We start from the raw sequence: 19,588 nt of genomic DNA on the forward strand, positions 1-19,588 counted from the left end.
CACTTTTTCATTCCCTTCTCTCAATAACATTTAAAAGAACAGTTTATAATTAATTTTCACACACTTAGGTTTTCCACCATCATATGTATCTCACCTACACAATCTATAAACAGGCCTAATGGTTTGTGGTCATGATGAATTCAAGCTTGATTCACAAATATTTTTCAAAATGTTAATAAGATATGTCCCCACCTTAAAGGCTTAAAATACAAAACATATTTACATACAACATATTCACAATGGTCTACACACAGAAATGTGCTAATATAATAAAAGATGTAAACAGGACATACATTCTGAAATTTTCATTTGAGCTATTTTGATTATAATCCAGTCTTTAACTAGACCACTGAACTACATGACCAGTAGGTCCTGGCTCCTAAGAGATCATCCTAATTGATAACATAGTTGGTGACCGAACTTGGTTGACATTAAACATCTACTCCATTCTGACACCATCAACATCATTAACCAACTACAACATGAAACATGGCCCTCAGATTTCTCTGGTTCACATAAAATTGACTACATTAGTCTGCAACAAAAGAGCAGAAAGCAGCATGACTGTCACGTGGTGAGCCAATTACTTGAAGAAGCAAAGATATAAAGTCGGCAAGTTGTGTTAGCAACTTTGGTTTTTGAATTGCTTATAGGACACAAGCATGAATAGTAATGCAAATGCTAAAAAGGAAGAGGAAGGAGGGCATGAAAAAATATTACTGTGTTTTGTCTGATATATGCAGGCTATCTCATACTTACTTTCGGTAGAGGTAGCTCTTGATGCATTTGGTTTTCAAATTTAGATTTAGTCTGCAAGTTTAATGTCATGCTTCTGCCCGCATGCATTGCTGACAAACCTCCAGAGCGCAGCATGCCAAGGTTAACAGTGTTGTGCTTATAAGCAGCAGTCTGAGTAGAGGAAATAACAACCACGTGACAGGATATGAACACGCATGCTCATTAAGAGAAAATACTGCACATATATGACTAACTTCACATGGTCTCATTTTAAGCAAACAAACAATACCAAGAAATAAGTAGCTTTTTATGCATGCACTGAGTCAGACAGAAGCACATAGAGTGCTAGTTGTACATAAAATGATTACCATAAAAAGACATTGACAAAAAAATCAAACAAGATATATTTTCATCTTCACAGAATCACAGAATTGTAGAGTTGGAAGGGACCATGAGGGCCAACTCCCTGCACTGCAGGAATCTTTTGCCCAATGTGGGGCTCAAACCCACGACTCTGAAATTAAAAGTTCCATGCTCTACTAACTGAGCCACTGTTTTTAATACAAAGCTATAGTAATTTATTTCATGCAGAAGTGGGTATTATCCAGAGGTTTTCTACAAACTTATGATAAAATATGCATTTCTTTTCTGCAAGTAATAAATTGGGTAGAAGAGGTTCTATTCTATATAATAGGCTTCTTAAAAATAACTGCTATCAAGAGCTGCTCCAATATATTGTAGTGGATGTATACCTATTTTGAATTTACACTGCAAAAGAACTACCCGCAATATATACAGTGTAATTAAAAAGATCAGTCAGCAAATGATCTTCATGAATAAATTATTCTGGATTATATATATACAAAAAAACAGCAATATAAAAAGTAAAATGCACTGGGCAGTATTCACCCAACATGTCCCATCAGTGCAAGCCTCTATGAGGGCTTCTGCTTGTGCCATGGGGCTGTCCCCTATCTCCTCTCCCTGCACCCCCTGAAATTGGCCCTGGGTTGGTCACAGAACAGTACTGATGGGACACTCCCCTTGGTGCAATGTTGAATTCCACCCATAGTGAGCATAGCTATGGAAGTACATCTGAAACATCTGTGCTTCACCTGTCCATGCAAATGAAGTAGTACTCTAAAGTATATCTCTAAAGTGTCAGCTTGGAAGCAATCACAATAATCAATGGAATAAGCTTGATTCTTATGAATGCTCAGTGATTTATGGAAGCCACTAATGCCGGGGAGCCCACTGCATGGGCAGCTTTCCACAATGTTTCTGTGATGCCCTCTTTTGCCACTCCCCCTACTCCTATTTTGCTTCTGTCAGCCGACAGGAAAGGATGTTGGTTCCCAGTAATTTTTTTTTTAAATATATATTTTGAAAAAGCTCTTTTGTACAGGGGAAATCATGCACAAAATAGTTGCATTAAAAATAAATTATAAAATTTGCCTTTGCAGGCACAGGAGGTTGGGAAAGAAAATGTGAGGAAGAGCAGCAGCCTTTCATGCCAGAGACTCCAAATTGTCACATGACTTGGGAGTGACACACTTTTTGAAAAATTGCTGTTTTGTACAAATCTGGGATATCAGAGAACTTGTATTTAAGAAGTAATTCTGTTTTTTTTTAATAAAGAAATGTGTACGCTTGTGTAAGGAGACCTTAAGTTTCCTTTTCCTTTTCCAAACTCTAGAAACCCCTCTGCCCACTGTACAGCATTAAAGGATTCAGGTTCAGGGCTAGAAACCAGCACCAAACCCAAGCAGAGCAAAAGAGGATTTCAACAAACGTGAGGAAGAAATAAAGTAACCCTTTTCACTTGTCTTTCCCCTGTGAACTCCAAACAGCAACACAAAACTCTTGTTCCAGGCTTGTTAGAGCCTGAATAGGACCATTCCTTAGGAGATGAGAATGCTTTGCAATACTTTGTTGTTGATTTGAAGGCTTATTGTCGTATTTTTCTTAGTAATCAGTGTATCTGAGAGCCAAGCTAAAATTTTCATACATTTTTTTTATGATGTCTGATTTCCAAAACTGAACCAATTAAATAAATTTCTGTAGATCTTAACTGATACACCAGAATAAATATAATTTGGTTTATAGTGTTTCTGCAATTTTTATTCATTCATTCTAATAGCTTTGCTTTAAAATCTATCTTGCTGCGATTTTGGAGTCTCTAGTTGGTTTTTCTTAAACAGGGGGCTGGGACCCAAGAGATGGCCAGGGGTCATTTTCAGAAGAACCTCAGTGTCACAGCCTGCCCAGCGCCTTCTCACTTGCTGGCCCCACCCCCCAGCCATGCCATTGTCTTTTGATTGAACCAATGCCAACCCTAGCAACTCCTTGCATGCTAAATAATGGTGAGCAGGAGATGGAGAAGTTTGGGGAGGGTGGGGAAGAGAGAAGGGAGGTCTCACTCCTCTGTGGGGAAGCAGCCAGAGGAGGTCCTGAAGGAAATTAGAAAGGGAGATAAAAGGTTAATATTTACACTCATTATTAAAAATAAACCAACTGATAATGGAAAGGATAGAGACAAGAGAATAAAGTTGTTATGGAAGGAAGTGAAGATAAAAAGGACCAGGGTGAAAGGTAGAACGAAACTGGCCGGTTCAAGGGAAGGTGAATAGATTTGTGTGACAGCAGAAAGGAAGAAATTACAATAGATTAGTAAAAATACTCTGAGAGGTATTTAGAAGTGGGAAAGGAAAAATATAAAATAAAAAGCCTTCTCCACTTAAAGTCAGACTTAAAGCCTCTGGGTTGATTGACAAACTTTGCCTAAAGTGGAGAAGATGAGTTGCAATACTTCCAGAGCGAATGTCTATATTTTGCTTGAGGGAAGCTGAGGTATTGAACTCCTTGCTACAATGAAAATGCTATGGTAAATAATTAAACAATTTCCAAAGATGGTTTAGCTATCAATAGAAAAGTGATGTCAGCCAAACTCCACTTCCATAGGCCACTATTCTACAACTTGTAGGCCTCGGTAATTTTCAACAAGTTTATGTGGGCTCTGGCGACAGCAGGGTGGTGAAATCTGAGAACGCCAGGTCTAAGCCCAAGAAATTGTCTTTTCTTTAGTTTAAGTGGTTCACTGTTCTATATGACATTAGGTGTGGGGCAGGCAAAGACCTCAGCCGAAAGGGAGTCTGCAGGTACTGCTGATCAGCTGACTGGTGGCACCTACAAAGTCCTGTGTACAGGACTTCACAAGACCCAATGATGATTTGATCAGCAGATCATGCAAAGCACCTTGTAAAAAGCTATACAAGAATGCTTTGCAAGACCCGACAATCAGTTCATCATTGGCGCTTGGCAGACTGATTTGGCCTGCTCTCCAACCCCCTTTAAATAAATAAAAACAAATAAATTGTATTACTGAATGGATAGTTCAGCTCTCAGGGAGCCACAGCTAAATTGTGAATTACCTTCTTTGAAAAACACATGATATCAAAAGATATAAAACAGTCTACAATTTTTGCTCCATTATGGTTATTTCTGAAATATAATCACTTATTGCAGTCACTGAATGGACAAACCAATATGTATCTGGGAGTATAAGGAAGGGTAATTTTGTGAAAGCAAATCTGAGAACAAGGTCTATAGGCTTCCAATTTTCCAGGATGATTTCAGCATTTTTGACAGCCATATTTGGCAATCTCAATTTTCACTTATTTTATGAAAGCATCTGGTGAACTGTAGGACTAAAATTACACATGAATTGGTCTTTCATAATTCATCTTATTTCCAATAGTAGTTGACTGAAGGTAAACAGGTTCCTGAGGCTGAAGAAGGCTGTATGAGACACACAGCATTTAACGAGTACAAGGTGACGCAAATAAAAAAACAGCCAACAGGGTGAATGTTTAAGTTCCTTGTTAAGGCGCCCCCCCCCCAGCCATTTATACAAGGCAGCAGTAAGGTTGCAATTTAAGATGGAAGACCAGCTTCATAATCCTTCTCCCTTCAAACTATTCTCCCACCGAAAAGTTCCCACTCCAGTTGCTTTAACCTTCACTGAGGAAAACATGAGTACCTGCATTTTGGTGTGTGTGTGTGTGTAAGAGAGAGAGATAGAGACAGATGTGCAAATGGAATAAAGTGGAAAGGTTAAGAAGCTCCTTTTCCTCCTGTACTAGTCTTCCACTTCAAACTGTAACCTCAATGGCTGCACAGTATATTAGACTTTTTTCAAAAGAAAATAATGGAACTACATGTAGTATGTAGTTTTTCTCAGAATTCCTTCCAAATGCTTTCTGGATATATCAGTAATAAGATGTTTTATTCATTTACTTCTTATCACCATTTCAAACAATACCTCATTCTTAATTCTTCACGCCTTGGAAACTGTGTCTCATGTCAATGAATTACTCTGCACATTTACCAATAATAAATGTTAATTGACAAACACTTCCTAACATAGAAAATATAAGTTATAGTTGGTCTCTGTTGGGGCTTTACGTATTTCAACCCGTTATCCTAAACACACTTGGAAATAAGTTAAATGTAAATCAACTGACTTCCAAGTACATAGATTTAAGACATTGGGGTACCAGAACAAAAGTAATTGTAGCTTATTTGTTAATCAATGGCTAAATTTTCTATAAGAAATCCTTAATTATATCTGCCATGATCCAATAGTTCTGGTACATGAAGATGGTTCACACATGCATATCTGACTTTGTGCACACAAGGGCATGGGCTGATTCATAACACAGCCACTGAAGATTGTGCTATTGAGTTCTGTAGAGTTTTGGAGTATCCCATTAACTATAAGCCTGCCAAAGTCAATATTTCCAATACTTTTGCTTTGGAATTTGTCTTTAATATTTTTCCTATGCACTGTAAAGGCTAGCAAATAAAACAAATATTTAAATTATAAACTATTTTTGTGATTTCCTTTAAGCTTCATAAATTACCCACTACTAGAAGACCGAGATTATCATTTTTGCATTTTAAAAAACAACAGTATATTAGGGAAGAACTTCTCCAATGCTCCCCAAAGCAACCCTAATTCTAACTCATTATGTATAAACTGTAACAAAATACATTTCATGGTTTATTAATTCAGAACACAAATCCAGGAATTATTACTGGATAACATATTAATCACTGCAAGCAGATTTTTTTTTGATATATAGAAATATAAAAACTAAAAGGCATTAATTGCAGAGAAATGCCAAACATACCCTGTCTAACCTTCTAGCTTCTATATGTCTAAGTAGCTGTTGTCTCCAGTCAGCGGGCATTTTACCACAGCTCTCATTTCCCTTCACAGGGGTAGGCCTTGTCTTTAAATCAGTGTTATCTGACGGCTTGTCACCATAGTTACCCAAGTTATAGTCTGATGGTATCTTTTCCAACAGAGCTGCCATTGTAGGCCTAGCTGAAACTGGCCTGGTTTGGGAGGTACCATAACTCTCTGTACTGTAGCTTCTTGCAGACAATGGCCTCCTTTGAGTAAGGTTTTTAACTGGAAAACTTCCAGATTGGGCTTTCACTTCTTGATATGAAGGGTGTTCATCTTCATACCTGCCATTTCTTTTGAGGAATTGGGATTCAGACACTTGCATGCTGCTTTGGCGTTCCATGGGTCCTCTATACTGGTGTCTGTTATACCTATCGCTCTGAGGCAGTTCGTGTGGTTCACTGACTCTTCTATACATTGACATATCTGTGGAACTGGCCAATGAATCTGCTCTTCTCAAAAACCCAGCCCTTGATCCCTGACTTGAGTACTGAGTGTTGACAGTCTCCTCATTAACAGAAGGCTGGGAGAATGAAAACATGTGCTCCATGGGTGGATACCCTCGGTAGGCTCTTGGGCTAACCAAATCCTTTGAGACAGTTTTAGTCTGCTGGGGAATGTACTCTGGAGTGTGTTGAAAAGGTGGCGGAATCCTCTTATCTGCTTTCACTTCCACTGATCCTTGAGGATTAAAACTTTGGTCAAACTGGTACACTTTTTTAGTTACAGAAGGCTTTTGCTGCTGCTGCACCTTAACACTTCCATAGGTCAGCAACTCATCATCAAGCATTGGCACAGACTGGCTACGGGACATGCTAGACATTCCATGTTCTGGACCCATCATTTTATCTGGCCTCTCATGCATACCGGCATTGTCAGTAGTAGCTGCATAGTTCTCTAGCGGTATATTATAAACTTTATATGCGCCAATGTCTATCTCATCTATACTTTGTGACTTCTTAAACCTATTCGTTTTCAAGTCCCTCATCATTGGTGAAAGCCTCTCTGTGCTCTTGCTGATAGAAATGACGTTTTTAGAAGGATCCGGGCGACAGTGAATATGCGAAAACACATTACCAAGACTTCTGTTAGCGTTTGACTCATGATACTCCCACGCTGTTCCTGGAGAAAAAGTGCTAGCTATTTCCGCGGAATCTTTAACAAGATCCTTCCTTTCAGGTAAAGGGCTGGTGGTAGGGGTGCTCTCCAGCTTAGAAGGAAAGGCTGTCCTATCTTCAAAAGGGCTAGGGGTTCTTGTCCAGTTCTGCCAAGGGTTTGAGGGAGGCACTTCTGATTCAGGTGTATTTCTGAGAGTAGGCTGTTCAAGTTCTAGGGGGATACCAACTATCCTGTCTTGCCTAATTAAAGGCCTGCGTCCGTGAGCAGATGTGCTTCTCGATTTAGAGCTTAAGAGGGGGTTAGCGCTTGGATTCTCGACCGTGCTCTCTTCTGCTACAAATCCCGTGTTATCATAGTGAGAGCCATCATTCCAGCTGTCAGCAAAGGTGTCGCTCATTGGACGCCTCTCGTTATGTTGTTGTAAGTTTCCTGCTGGAGCAGACTCCCGTTGACTGAGCAATGGCTTTGTTTCAAGAGGTTGAGGAAAAGATTGGACAAGCCTGGAGAAAACAAGAAGAAAGATTGGTATTAGATAAGGAAGCTATCACAGCAGAATAAAATGCTAATAAATATCTTACTATTATTGCATGTTTTGTTTAACCCATGAATGAATGGAAGCTTTAGCTTGTTTGGAGTGGGAACAAAGAGAAAGCACACAAAAAGAGAAATATCACAATTTATATGTATATGAAAATGGCTTTGCATAAATCTAAAAATCCGCCTCCAAAAAAACTCTGGTATAAAAATCTCTATGCTAGTGACAGATAATAAGCACATAGCATTGAGCCTGCAAGCAAAGTGAAAGTCTCTTTGAAAACTGAGTCTGTATCTATGGTGGGACAAAGTTGCTTATATGGGATTCTGTATGCAGTGGAGTAAATGTAGACAGTACAGAAAACCTTGATGACACGTAATCATTTTGTACCTCTTTCATTCTCGTCAGCTGAAAAATGGGTAAGATGGGTGAACTGCTATTCAACTACTGTAATCTACTCTGAAAGTTTGCAGATAGACCTGAATTTTGGGTAGAAGTTGCCAGAGTAATTACCACCCCTAAGGCATAATTCCTCTGGGCCTTGACATGGAAAAAGGTGCCCTTCCTCTCGCCTACAAACATGAGGTGCCTAGTTGTGGGGGAGAACTTACTCTGCTCTGGATGCTCTGCTCTTCTCCCTCTCCTGCTGTTGAGGGAGCAGGGATGCTGCAACACTTACCTTTTTTTGCACAATGCTTCACTTATTTGCAGTAGTGCCAGTGTGATGTTGTTCCAAGTGCAGCAGGTTTTCTCCAACTGTATGCAATGCCAGACTTCTTAGAAGTCTTGTGTACACTTGTAGTACACCAGCTCCCAGCCTAGCAGTACTTCCTGAGACATGATGTCACATAGTCACATAGGTGTCCTAGGAAGCACTGCTAGTTCAAAGAAAAAACAAAGGCATCTCAATCATGCTGCTGCTCCTGCTAGTCTGGCCCTAGTGACGTTCCTGTCTGTTTCTGTTTTAATACGAGGGTTGATATCATCACCACCACCACCATCTTTTATTTAAACTCTTTGTACTTTTGGCTGTCTGAGATGCCTTTATGGTCAGATCCAGTGTTTCAACTGGGGTCTACAAAGTAAACACACCTGTTACCCCACAAAGAATTATTCACTGCATCTTTAGCTGTAGTCTGCAAGGACCCCATTTTAACACGAGCGTTAGAAGACCCTGAAGATGCCTGTGAAGGTGAATAGTCTGAATAGGTGCCTGAAGAAACACTGTTATTCATGCAGTGAACTTTATCTGCTTCAGATTCATCTGTTGATTCTAAAACAAGCACAGAAAGAAATATGAAATTAATAGTTGAATAGAAAATTGAACACAGAGACATATATACAACAACTACTGTAATTAGCTTGGAAATGTGATTTCCACTTCTATATCATACAAATATAGCCAGCCATGAACTTACCCCGGGAATGTTCAAAGACACCTAAGACATTTGCACAGCAGTACCACCTCCCTTTCCCATCCATCTTCAGCCAAGATGCTGTATCATCTGACTGTATCAATCTACAATTATTGGTCGGTGTATTACTTTACTATTACCCTTATAAACATTGTGCCTTGTGAGACTGAACTTTTTTTTTTGTATTTTTAAAAGATCCATTTTCACCTTTCCTACACTTACGAACCTGACCAAACTGCTACTGTCTTGAACGCCCCACCCCCATGTTTTCCTACTGCTGAACATAATAATTTAGTATTTATTTTTAATGACATATATAGCCTTCTTTATACACTATATCCAACACTCAGGGCCAAACCAAATGTGACATGGGAGATTTCCCAATATTTATTTTTAAAAAACAGGCACAGGGAGTTTTGTCATGGCAGCAGTGATTAGGAAGGATTTAATCACCTTCATACCCATGCCCAATACTAGGGGTGGCCCAAGTGAGGCACTGACCCACAGTCCAGATGGTCTGAGGGGCTTGTTCACTTAGTAGGCTGCTTACCTGCCCACCATTTGCTCATAATTCCTGCTTAGAAGGAAGAGCCATTCATTTAAATTGGGTTTTATCCAAATTAAGAGGGCTTAGAACAACTGCTGCCTATATTACGTTCTGAGAGTACTGAAACTATTTTAGATTTCTTTTCTGTACATTACATACGCGCCAAGTTGACACAGGAGAAGGCAGATAGGCAGTTTTAAGGGAGGGGGGGAAAGGCATCCACAGAGGTTTGTGGGTGCGGGGGGGGGGGGCAGAATACAGGGAAGGGAGAAGAGACTCAGTTCCCCAGGCACAGTCACAGAGAGGTGCATTAAAGTGGCAGAGAATGTGATACATGGGAGAAGAAAGTGATCGAAATGAAAAAGTAGATGAGAGGGAGACAAAAAAGCAATACCAGCCGGTGTAAGGAAATAGAAGCTGAGGCAAAAAGGAGGACGACAGAAATATTGCAATATGCGAATGTAAGCAGGCAGACAGAAAAGGTAAGGGGTGGGAGCAAGAATGGAAGGGAGCGTAGTTTGAGGAGATAAGGGAGGGGACAAGAGACCCAGTGGTACCCTGTGTCCAAGGCCCCCAGGAACCTGGAGCCTGACCTTTTCACACCATTTAAAGTTGCTATTAGTCTAATATCTATAAAGTGACTTAGTACCTTTTTTCTCTTTACCCAATAGGACAAGTTTAGGTTGGTACAATGGTGCTTCAGTCATGGAGGGACGAAGTTCCCCTATCCTCATATCATTCACAGCATGTACATATGGGTCCTGTAAAATGCAATAATATTGTGGAATATTATAAAAAGATAGCCCAGCAAGTGATACTTTAATGATGAAATTTTATCAGGAGCATGGAATTATAAAACTTCCAAGCACGAATGCTGACCAGGCAAATGTGACTAAATGTCATAGAATGCTGTTTAAAAAAAGTACAATTGGTACTCATATTGACACTGCCTGCATAGGGTCAGTGGCTTGGGCTCCACCTTGTGGATGAAGGCAGAAGAAACTCTCAAGGTGTGGCTCTTAAGCCCGTTTTGCGGACTCACCAAGCCTGGAATCACACACCCTGAGCAGGGTAAAATAACAAATGGTGCCTACTTTCCTAATAATCTAGAAACACCACGGCCTGTGAGATGAGTTCTGCTTGAACTAATAGAGGCCTGTCTGATCTTAGGTGGGAAGAAGCTTAACTTTGTGCTTTGTGCTCACAGCTATTTTGCCCTGGACAAATGTACTGTTGGTGGTAGAGTATTTTTTTTTTTAAACCAACCACTACCTGCTTTTCTTGATAGTTTTCTGCCACCTTACTCTGCTACCAATTTCAGGCCTCCCCTTCCCCTTTTATATCTGAAACAGTCCCGTGTGGTAGGCTCGGTAAAGTTAATATAGGCACATAAACAGCAGTTCTTATCAAGAGATTGTGGGGAGATTCAGGGGATCCAAAGCACACAATGTATCGGGTCTAGGAAATCCTGTGGGCATCCATGGATGGACCCATTACAGTCTGGTCTGTCCCAATTGTGCATGGGGAGGGAACTAAGGGTGCTCTGCCCTATTCCTGAGAAATGCCTAAAAATCTGCATGGAAATGCACATTAAAAAAAAAAAGTTTTAAAAGTATTTTAGACTTCTAAAAATAAGGCATCTACCTGCCCACAGCCTGGAGCTGCTAGTGCAAGCATCTTCTTGCCACTGCATGCTTTGAATGCAAATACAGCCAGTTTACCTAAGAGTGAGAGGACTTGATGTTTACAGGCAGGAAGCCATGTTCTTCCTGTACAATTCCCCCTGAGATAGGATGTCATCAGTTCTCATTGCTCCCAGGGGAATCTCTTGTATTTGCATTTAGAGTGCGCTGCAGCAAGGAGCAGCAGACATTTGATTGATCTGACCTCAGCCTGTTTGGGCCATGCCCTAGCCTTGGTACCTGACAATCAACAGCAGACCCTGCTGAGGCCTGACAGTTTCTGTGTCATGCAATGTTGGCAATACCTGTTTTGTTCTGTGTAGTATGAGAACTACATGATATTTGGCCCAATAATAAAAAAAAGAAAATCAGAAGGGCAGCACTGAAAGGTGAAGCAAATTATATCTAATATGGGGGTAAGAGGGAAGGAAAGGGGTTATAGATCGGCCTACTTCTGCTTACATACAACCCTCTGAATAAAGAGATCTATATTGTACTGATCTTAAAATAAGCTCCCGATTGTTTAAATAACACTGTCATGTTACCTCCACGGATATATCCTTTGCTGTCATTGGCCACTTGTGCTCATATTTGTCTTTCACAGCTTGTTCTGCACTGACGGTTGGTGTTGCATTCTCAGGCCTCATTCCATGGCTAGGTTTACCCACCAGATTTTGAACAGATTTCACCATATTCTTTAAATCTTCTGGGTATGGAGTTGGATAGCGCTTTAAGTTTATTTCAACCTGAGCAGTCGTTTAACAAAATAAATTAAAACCACAAATAGGAAACAAAAAACATTATTAAACTTCTAGTTTTGATTATCAAGGCTATACAAAACAGAAAACACAGAGACAGTGAATTTAGGCATTTGAGACAATGTTAACATAAAACTGTGCCTTTGAAATGCTAAAGCCTATGTCATTTACAACATGGTGAATGCAGAATAAAATCCATTGGTGACTGAATGTAATTTCTTTCCCACTTGCCTAGAACTGTATAATGCAATAATACTTGGACTGAAATTACACCTTGATGTTCAGACTGCTAAACATCACTTTAATGGCTCAGGTAGAATCTAGAACTTCACTTGCATATGGAAAGTCATTCTGGATTTATAAAACAACACTGTGATAGCTTATTTGAAAAGACTGTGAGCAATCCAAAAAAGATTAGATGTTCCTAAATCCTTCTGAAATCAATAGGACTTGAGTACGCTTCAATTTTAACGGATTGCATTCAATAAAAATTGAGGGCCCCCCACCTCATTTAATGGATGTGTAGTTGTACAAAAGTGTGATATAATTTTTACTACAAAGGAAAAAATTGCATGTAAAGCCAAGGTTCAAATGCAGACACAAGTTAATAGGCAACCATTCAAAAAGCTTGACTGATGTGAAGAGAACAAACTATGGTAGCAACTTGCACTGAGCGTTGAAATATAATAAAGTATGCATTACAGACAAGCACATCCAAACATGGATCTCAATAGCAAATGTGAAATATTATGTTACAAGGAAATGTACAGCTCCAGTAAGAAAACTAACTAAGTGATGTGTGGAATAAAGTACTGCTATTGTTCTAATTGCCTTACAGTTGAAAGAATGTAATTGCTGCTGGTCTAACTTAATCACTTGCTTTTCTACATGACCTGGGCCATGGTATACGTAAGATTTACACATAACCTTAACAATAACTGGGATGTAAATCAAATACTACATGCACTGCAAAGGTTGCTAAGAATACAGTGTAACTAATTAACTATGTAAGGAAATTTGAGTAAAGTTAATTTATCTTAGGTAAATATTAAATTTCACTATTAAACATACTCGCAGATGTGCTAGATAGAATTAGGGTGAAGAAAATCCCATAGTTGATATTAAAAATGATAATTACCAATGAAGTCTAGACTCCCTTTCTATTCATGGTCTTTTATGTTTCACATTTAAAGTTACCTCAGAAGTAGCATGCCGCTGGGGATAAAAACCTTCCAAAGTGCAATATTCCTGGATAGAAGAATTTCTTTTTTAATTTCTACTGTCAAATTCATTTCAGCAAACAATGATACACTTGACCAAAATCAAATTTCACAAGACTCATCAGAATAAAGTTATTATGAATATTAAGAACTATTACCAAATGTATAATTTTAAATAACATAAAATTACAAACCAAATCCTATGAAACGTAGATGAATATGCAACCAACCAATCACAGGGCACACATTTCATTGAGAACTGTGCCCTTAATATTAAGGATTATTTCACCACTCTGGAAATGTCTTCATATCAGCCAAACAGACAGGTGCCTGCAGTTGATATTGCAATGCACAGATAGCCATGATGTCAAAGAAATTTTGTATGCGCTTTAAACACTGTGAGTCCCAATATTACTTGCATGTTTACTGGATAAACATATGAGAATCATCTCCAAACACCCAGGTATTGAACTGATCTGTAACCATTTGATTATGTTTTAAGATAGAATAAATATAATTAATAAAGCAGAATAATGTAACAGAAACATTTAACATGATTTCTTTTTAATATGTTTAGTACTGTAAAGGTCTAGCACCAGTGTGACTTTTTAAAATCTATTTAATACATTAAAATTGGCTTTACACGGATATTACTGACAGCACTCCTATGGATTTTCATCTTTATTTTGAGGGGAAAGTGGGTATTGTATATGCACCTGTACGTATGTACATTTGTGTGTGTGTGTGTATATGTGTGTGTGTGTGAGTAAGTGAGAGAAAGAAAGAGAGAGAGAGAGAGAGAGAGAGAGAGAGAGAGAGAAAGAAAGAAAGAAAGAAAGAAAGAAAGAAAGAAGCCCAGATCCTGCCCACAGCTACCACTTTCAGGCCCACTTATTACTGCTACGCATCCCCTGACCACTGCCACATCTACCCCTGACGCAGGCAAATAGATCACTTTTCTAGTTTGTGAATTAACAAAAAATGATAAAATTAATTTTTTTACCACCATTCAGAAACACGCTTATCTTTATCCTATGAATCAAAAAACTGTGATGAGCTGAACATAAGTTCACCTGTCTAGCATGACATCAAAAGTTTTGAAACCCTGTTTATCTTATTTTTAAGCAAAAGGATACCTGGCGAAATTGGCCACTGCAGCTACCTGGACTCTTGACACAAAAGCCCTTGAAAAGGTCAAGAGCCCTCCTGCACTGTGTGTTGCAAGAGAGTACAGTAGAAGCAGGAAAACATGCCAAATCAGGCAGAGGAATCTTGCATGCTGTTGGTACAAGATTCTTCTTCCTGGTTTTGTGTGATTTCCCCCTATTACTATAGCCCCACATGATACAGACCACACCGCTCAGGACCTACTAGCGAAACATTGTGAAGGAGTACAGGGCTGCAGGAAAGAGCCATTGTATGAGCTGTTTTCTGCTCACTCAGCATTAGACAGAACCATATTTTTATATACAGGTTTCTTTTTTTAGTTGTTTACTAAAATGAAAACGGAAGCTGAAATGAACAAAGCCATTAAAAAGCATTATTTACTGACATTTATACAGATGTCATTTAATTGTACAGTCTCATTGATTAGTTCAAACCTTTCAGGCATAAAGGCAATGTTACTGGAAGTGACTGTGTTTTGATTTTCAATTAAATAACATTAGAAGTATAAGAAATGTTGATTGTCATGTGAAGATATATGGGAAATGAAATAACACAGGCTATGGCTTAACATGGAACTACTTAGCCTCTTCGCTGCTTTAAAACATCTTTTGCCATTCTCCTGTACAAAAACGTACTCTTTGTACCCTCATAAGTGTGTGTGTCCCAGAGAGCTACCAATACAGTTTTCGTGTTGCTTTCTATTTGCTAATTTTTTAAAATATATTTTACTTGTTAAAGGGATATCCACAAAAAGTCAGATACAATGGATTAATATCCCACTGCGTCCGTACATACATTGCTCATTTTTGCGACAGTATGCTTTTTGATCCAGCAGAAGCTCATGTTAGTGGAAAGTGGCAAAGGCGATTTTAGCTCGTTCCCTTCTCTGTGCAGCTCCCCCAAATTTGTTCAACAGGAAATCCTTTGGAACAGTTATGTAAGTAGCTAAGGGGACTGCAGAAGAAAGGGGGAGTCTATGGAAAACACTACCTTCCCTTTGGCACACAGAAACCTCCACTGGATCAAAGAACCTTCTTTCAGCAGAGGGACGCCGCTGGATACAACCCAATCTTACTTTTCATTTTAATAAAGTATTATTTTTGTTTGAGGATTATATGAAGAGTAAGGCAATTCCCCCCCCCTCTCAGATATCTGTAGGATAAAAGAGGGAAATAGAGTAAGAGCTCAAGAAAGAAAGGTCTCATTTTTCTTTATTCCTGCAACTAATGTCAATTTCAAGTCTTGTTCCAAAAACAAATGATTTGACTGATAGATGTGACTCTTGACCTCGGTCAATCTCATTTTAAAGTAAAACATATTTGCCCCAAAACAGCAAGGCAATGCTTTTACAAAACACCTACTGGAAGTACTTGGTTTTGACACACATCAGGGACACTTGCTTGCTAGAATATAATCATCATGTCAAGGCCACCCCCGATTCTGAATGCAGAGCAGATTGGGCATATTTTTAATATAAAGATCAGAAAATAATTTCTGTATTATAGAATATTGTGTAAAATGCATGCTATATGGGCTGTCTTTGTAGGCTGGAAACCTAAGTAATACTTCTAGTGAACACTGAAGATACTATTGAAAAGATAGAGCTGAATGCCCACTAAGTGGTCTTCATGTTTGTTATATTATGGGCTTATGAATCCTTTCATTGGTTTTGAAAGAACAAATGCATATGAACACTGAGACTGCGAAGTTTTTTTGTGCAGGAGACAGAAATTCAAGAAAAAACATCTCTTGTACTAAGGTGACAATTTCAGCTGTCACTGAAATGTAATATTCAAGGTGTTGAAATTTTGGTAGCTGTGGAATGATTACTTGGGACTATATATAGCAATCTGGTGAGCAACAGATCAGCCATTTTTGTGTCTTATAAAGTCTTTTGTGCCTTGTTTAAACTTCTGAAAGAAGATATTTACGTCAGGACTTGTTAATTAACTTGACTCCTACAATATTTCCCCCCTGTGCAACTGCCATTTCACATTACACTTGGCTTTTATAAAGGAATCTAACCTATTTCCCTCCCTCAATTTTATACAGAACAGAAATATCTGCTTAAAAGGCTGTTTTTTCATCTGATGTGACAGTTCTGAGTTAGCGAATTAGAAATGGTCTTTGTGAGCCTAAGCCATCAGTTTCTATTGATCACACATTGTTATCCTTCTGGTAATTGTGTCTCATAAACAGCACAGCAAGATTCACTTCTATCAGTTTCATTTCTGTTCTGCAAAACAAGATTTGCAGTGAGGCAATATCTAATTCTTAGTCTCTCTATATATTTGTAAAAGTGCCAATCCCTTTAGTTCTAAATGTCACATGCTTTAAGGGGACATTATGGCAAATATCAAGAGAAGGACATCAAGAAAATATGCGTATCAGCAGGTTGACTTTTAAAGGCAAGAGCAAACTTTTGGACTGCACTTAAATGAGGCAGCCCATCAAGGAGGACTTTCTAATTGACAACTGTGGAATATGAGATTTTAACAGTGCATCTGGAAATTTCATGTACCCTAGCCAGCAATTGAAGCTCCAATCATGGTAGTAGGAAACACAGTCAAATTCTTAAAGAGATTTGCAGTGCAATCCATTGCATGTTGAAGTAAGCACCACTGAGTTCAGTGGGACTTATTTTCAGATAGGTGAGTATAGGATTGCAGCCTTACTCATGTCTAGATTGGTTAAACACACACTTAACAACCACCTACTTATTTACTACAAAAAAACCCCCCAAGGATGGTAATCCTAGTTACCTTAACTTTTCCTGCATTTTCCTCCTCTTCTTTTTTTTCTTCGAATTCAAAGGCAACAGTCATACGTTGCTGTCTTTGCTCCTCCCATAGAGTAGGATTAAAACTATCGCTGTCAGACTGGAAATCTAATTAGAATAGAAATTAACGTCATAATCAAAAGATACCTAGTAATAAAACTTTACACACAATATCAACTTAAACAACCAAATAACATCTGTGGGTGCAAATAGTCAAAAGCATGTAGGCCTCAAGTTAACCCAGTATGAGCATGCTTGGGGCTGCGAGCTAAGGTCACTCTTGATTTTTGTCCATGCAAACATACATCCTTTCCCAGCTACCAACTTGCCTAAAGTTCAGCAAATTCATTTGATATGATGTTCCGGCAATCCAGAGCCAGTTTCTAACTTCTAACCACAATGGTTTACAGCAGAAATGAAACTTTGATTGATTACCAAGAATTATTGGCCTTTTCTTTACCATTTTTTTTAAAGCTAGCCCACCAGAAGACCACCACCCATTTTCTGTCACAGGCTCGTTGTATGGCATGGGGTATATTACTCTGGTACACTTTCAAACAAAGGGCGAGCAGAAACAAAACAACAGTCCAGTAGTACTTTAAAGGCTAGCAAATGTATTATTACTTTCATGGATTACCAATAATGATGAAACTGACATGAAAACTTGTGCCATAATAAATGTGTTAGTCTTCAAGGGGCTAGTACTGTTCTTTTTGTTGAACTATGATCAAAGCAACCATGTCGTTGTGAGGATAAAAAGACTGTAAAACAAATTTAAAATGCTATTTAAAAAGTAGGACGCTGCTGATGAGAACTCAGTGTGCAGAGTCTATATGTAGTACAGGAGCACAGTTCCAACAGACAGTTGTCACATATTGGATTTGCTGAGGACCTACAAGTCAAATGTTTGTAGCCCTAAATTGTGTCCATTATTCAAAGCCTATCCCCCAAATTCAAAATCAGGGATAGGCAAGCAGGAAGGAGCATTTTATTTGAAGCTCAAGGTGATATTCATGGGTCTTCTTTTCCCCATGTTACCCTCACTACAACCCTGTGAGGTGGGTTTGGCTGAGATACAGTGGCTGGCCCAAGGTCACACAGTGAGTTTTGTGGCTGAGTTTAACCCTGGTCTCCCAGGTCTTAGTCTACTTAATATCCCTTTACCTTATTTCACATTCTGGCGGGAAAAGATGTAGAACTTAATAAACTGGGGAAGGGGAACAATCTTTCCCCAGTCTGTAAATATATTGTTAACAGTCCTTTTTCATGGGAGGATAGGGAGACAACCAGAACAAGTGGGGACCACACAACCTATCTTTAAGAAGAAAGCAACTGTGACAGCAGGGGTGCCTTCTGACGCTTTTCAAATGTATTAGGTGCTGTTTGTAAAACTGCAATGCCACAGCAAGGGAGGAGGTTGGTGAGAAAACCAGAATAACTTGGCCACAGTCCAGAGACCATTCATTGGCCATGCCCCCATGAATTCCTAGCAGGCACTAGCTTTCATTGCTATGGTTTATCAAAAATGAAAGTTAAAAAGTGGGGAAGGGAGTGGTTTGTATTGTAAAACAACAACTATCTATAGAATAATTGTTTAGAATACTTAAGTCAACATTGATTATTTACTGAATAGCTTTCCTTTTTTTGATAAGTACCTTCATCACCACGAGGTTGCTGAGGAAACATGTAGTTGGTCAGCACTCTTTGCTTTGTTTCTGGATGTGCCTCAGTTTGAAGAGGGATAAGGGCCTTGGACTGCAAATTCAAAGCAAACAACATTACAATAACTCCAAAATTATGGCATCTAAAATTATCATGCACACTAACAAATAGTGTCCCATTACAATGAGCATTGTAATTAACATTCTTGATCAAAACAATACTAACTACATAATTTCTAGGTATTAAATTACATTGTAATGATTAGGAAATAGCAGCTCCAACCAACAGATGGTGCTGTGTTGTTTTCTTATTACTTACTGTTCTATATGCTACCACCCTTTTGTCCTAAAGAAGAAATTGAAGTATCCTTAAAACTAAGCGTATGATCCAGAAGCCTGTATATTGATTATCTGTTTTACATTTACATAAACATTGTCCTTCCTGTAACATCTCTACAATGCCACAGTTCTATCATAGATAAAAGACTCCATCCTCCTTTTATATGACAATGATGGAGAACTGGATCCAGCCAGTGGGGTAGAACCTTACTTTCCCCAACCTTCTATGGGCCAAGTCTGACAGGTGGACAGGGCTGCCAACCTCTGAAACACCTGGTGTCAGAATGAAATCAAACTCTGCAGGGAAAAGCATAGTACTTTGCAAGCCTTGATACTCTACTGATGTTTGCCGCTTACAACGTATAGGGCTTTGTTGG

General features: G+C 38.9%; 1 protein-coding gene across 13 annotated transcripts in view; it reads right to left on the reverse strand.

Moving 5' to 3' along the window:
- LRRC7 (leucine rich repeat containing 7) overlaps positions 1–19,588 on the reverse strand; it is a 169,669-nt gene that overhangs the window by 26,712 nt on the left and 123,369 nt on the right. For 9 of the 13 annotated variants that reach the window (XM_053392072.1, XM_053392071.1, XM_053392073.1 and 6 more), the window contains 8 exons: positions 18,867–18,966; positions 17,195–17,319; positions 13,243–13,293; positions 11,833–12,033; positions 10,255–10,366; positions 8,736–8,916; positions 5,931–7,608; positions 760–909 (listed from right to left, as the gene is read on the reverse strand). In XM_053392072.1, coding sequence (XP_053248047.1) covers positions 760–909; positions 5,931–7,608; positions 8,736–8,916; positions 10,255–10,366; positions 11,833–12,033; positions 13,243–13,293; positions 17,195–17,319; positions 18,867–18,966 — 2,598 coding nt within the window. Of the gene's footprint in view, positions 1–759; positions 910–5,930; positions 7,609–8,735; positions 8,917–10,254; positions 10,367–11,832; positions 12,034–13,183; positions 13,294–17,194; positions 17,320–18,866; positions 18,967–19,588 lie in introns of those variants that run through there. The other 4 variants (XM_053392074.1, XM_053392078.1, XM_053392085.1 and 1 more) reach the window with 4 other exon arrangements.

This window comes from Podarcis raffonei, chromosome 6 (genome assembly GCF_027172205.1).
Source record: "Podarcis raffonei isolate rPodRaf1 chromosome 6, rPodRaf1.pri, whole genome shotgun sequence".
In the NCBI taxonomy this organism is placed as follows: domain Eukaryota; kingdom Metazoa; phylum Chordata; class Lepidosauria; order Squamata; family Lacertidae; genus Podarcis; species Podarcis raffonei.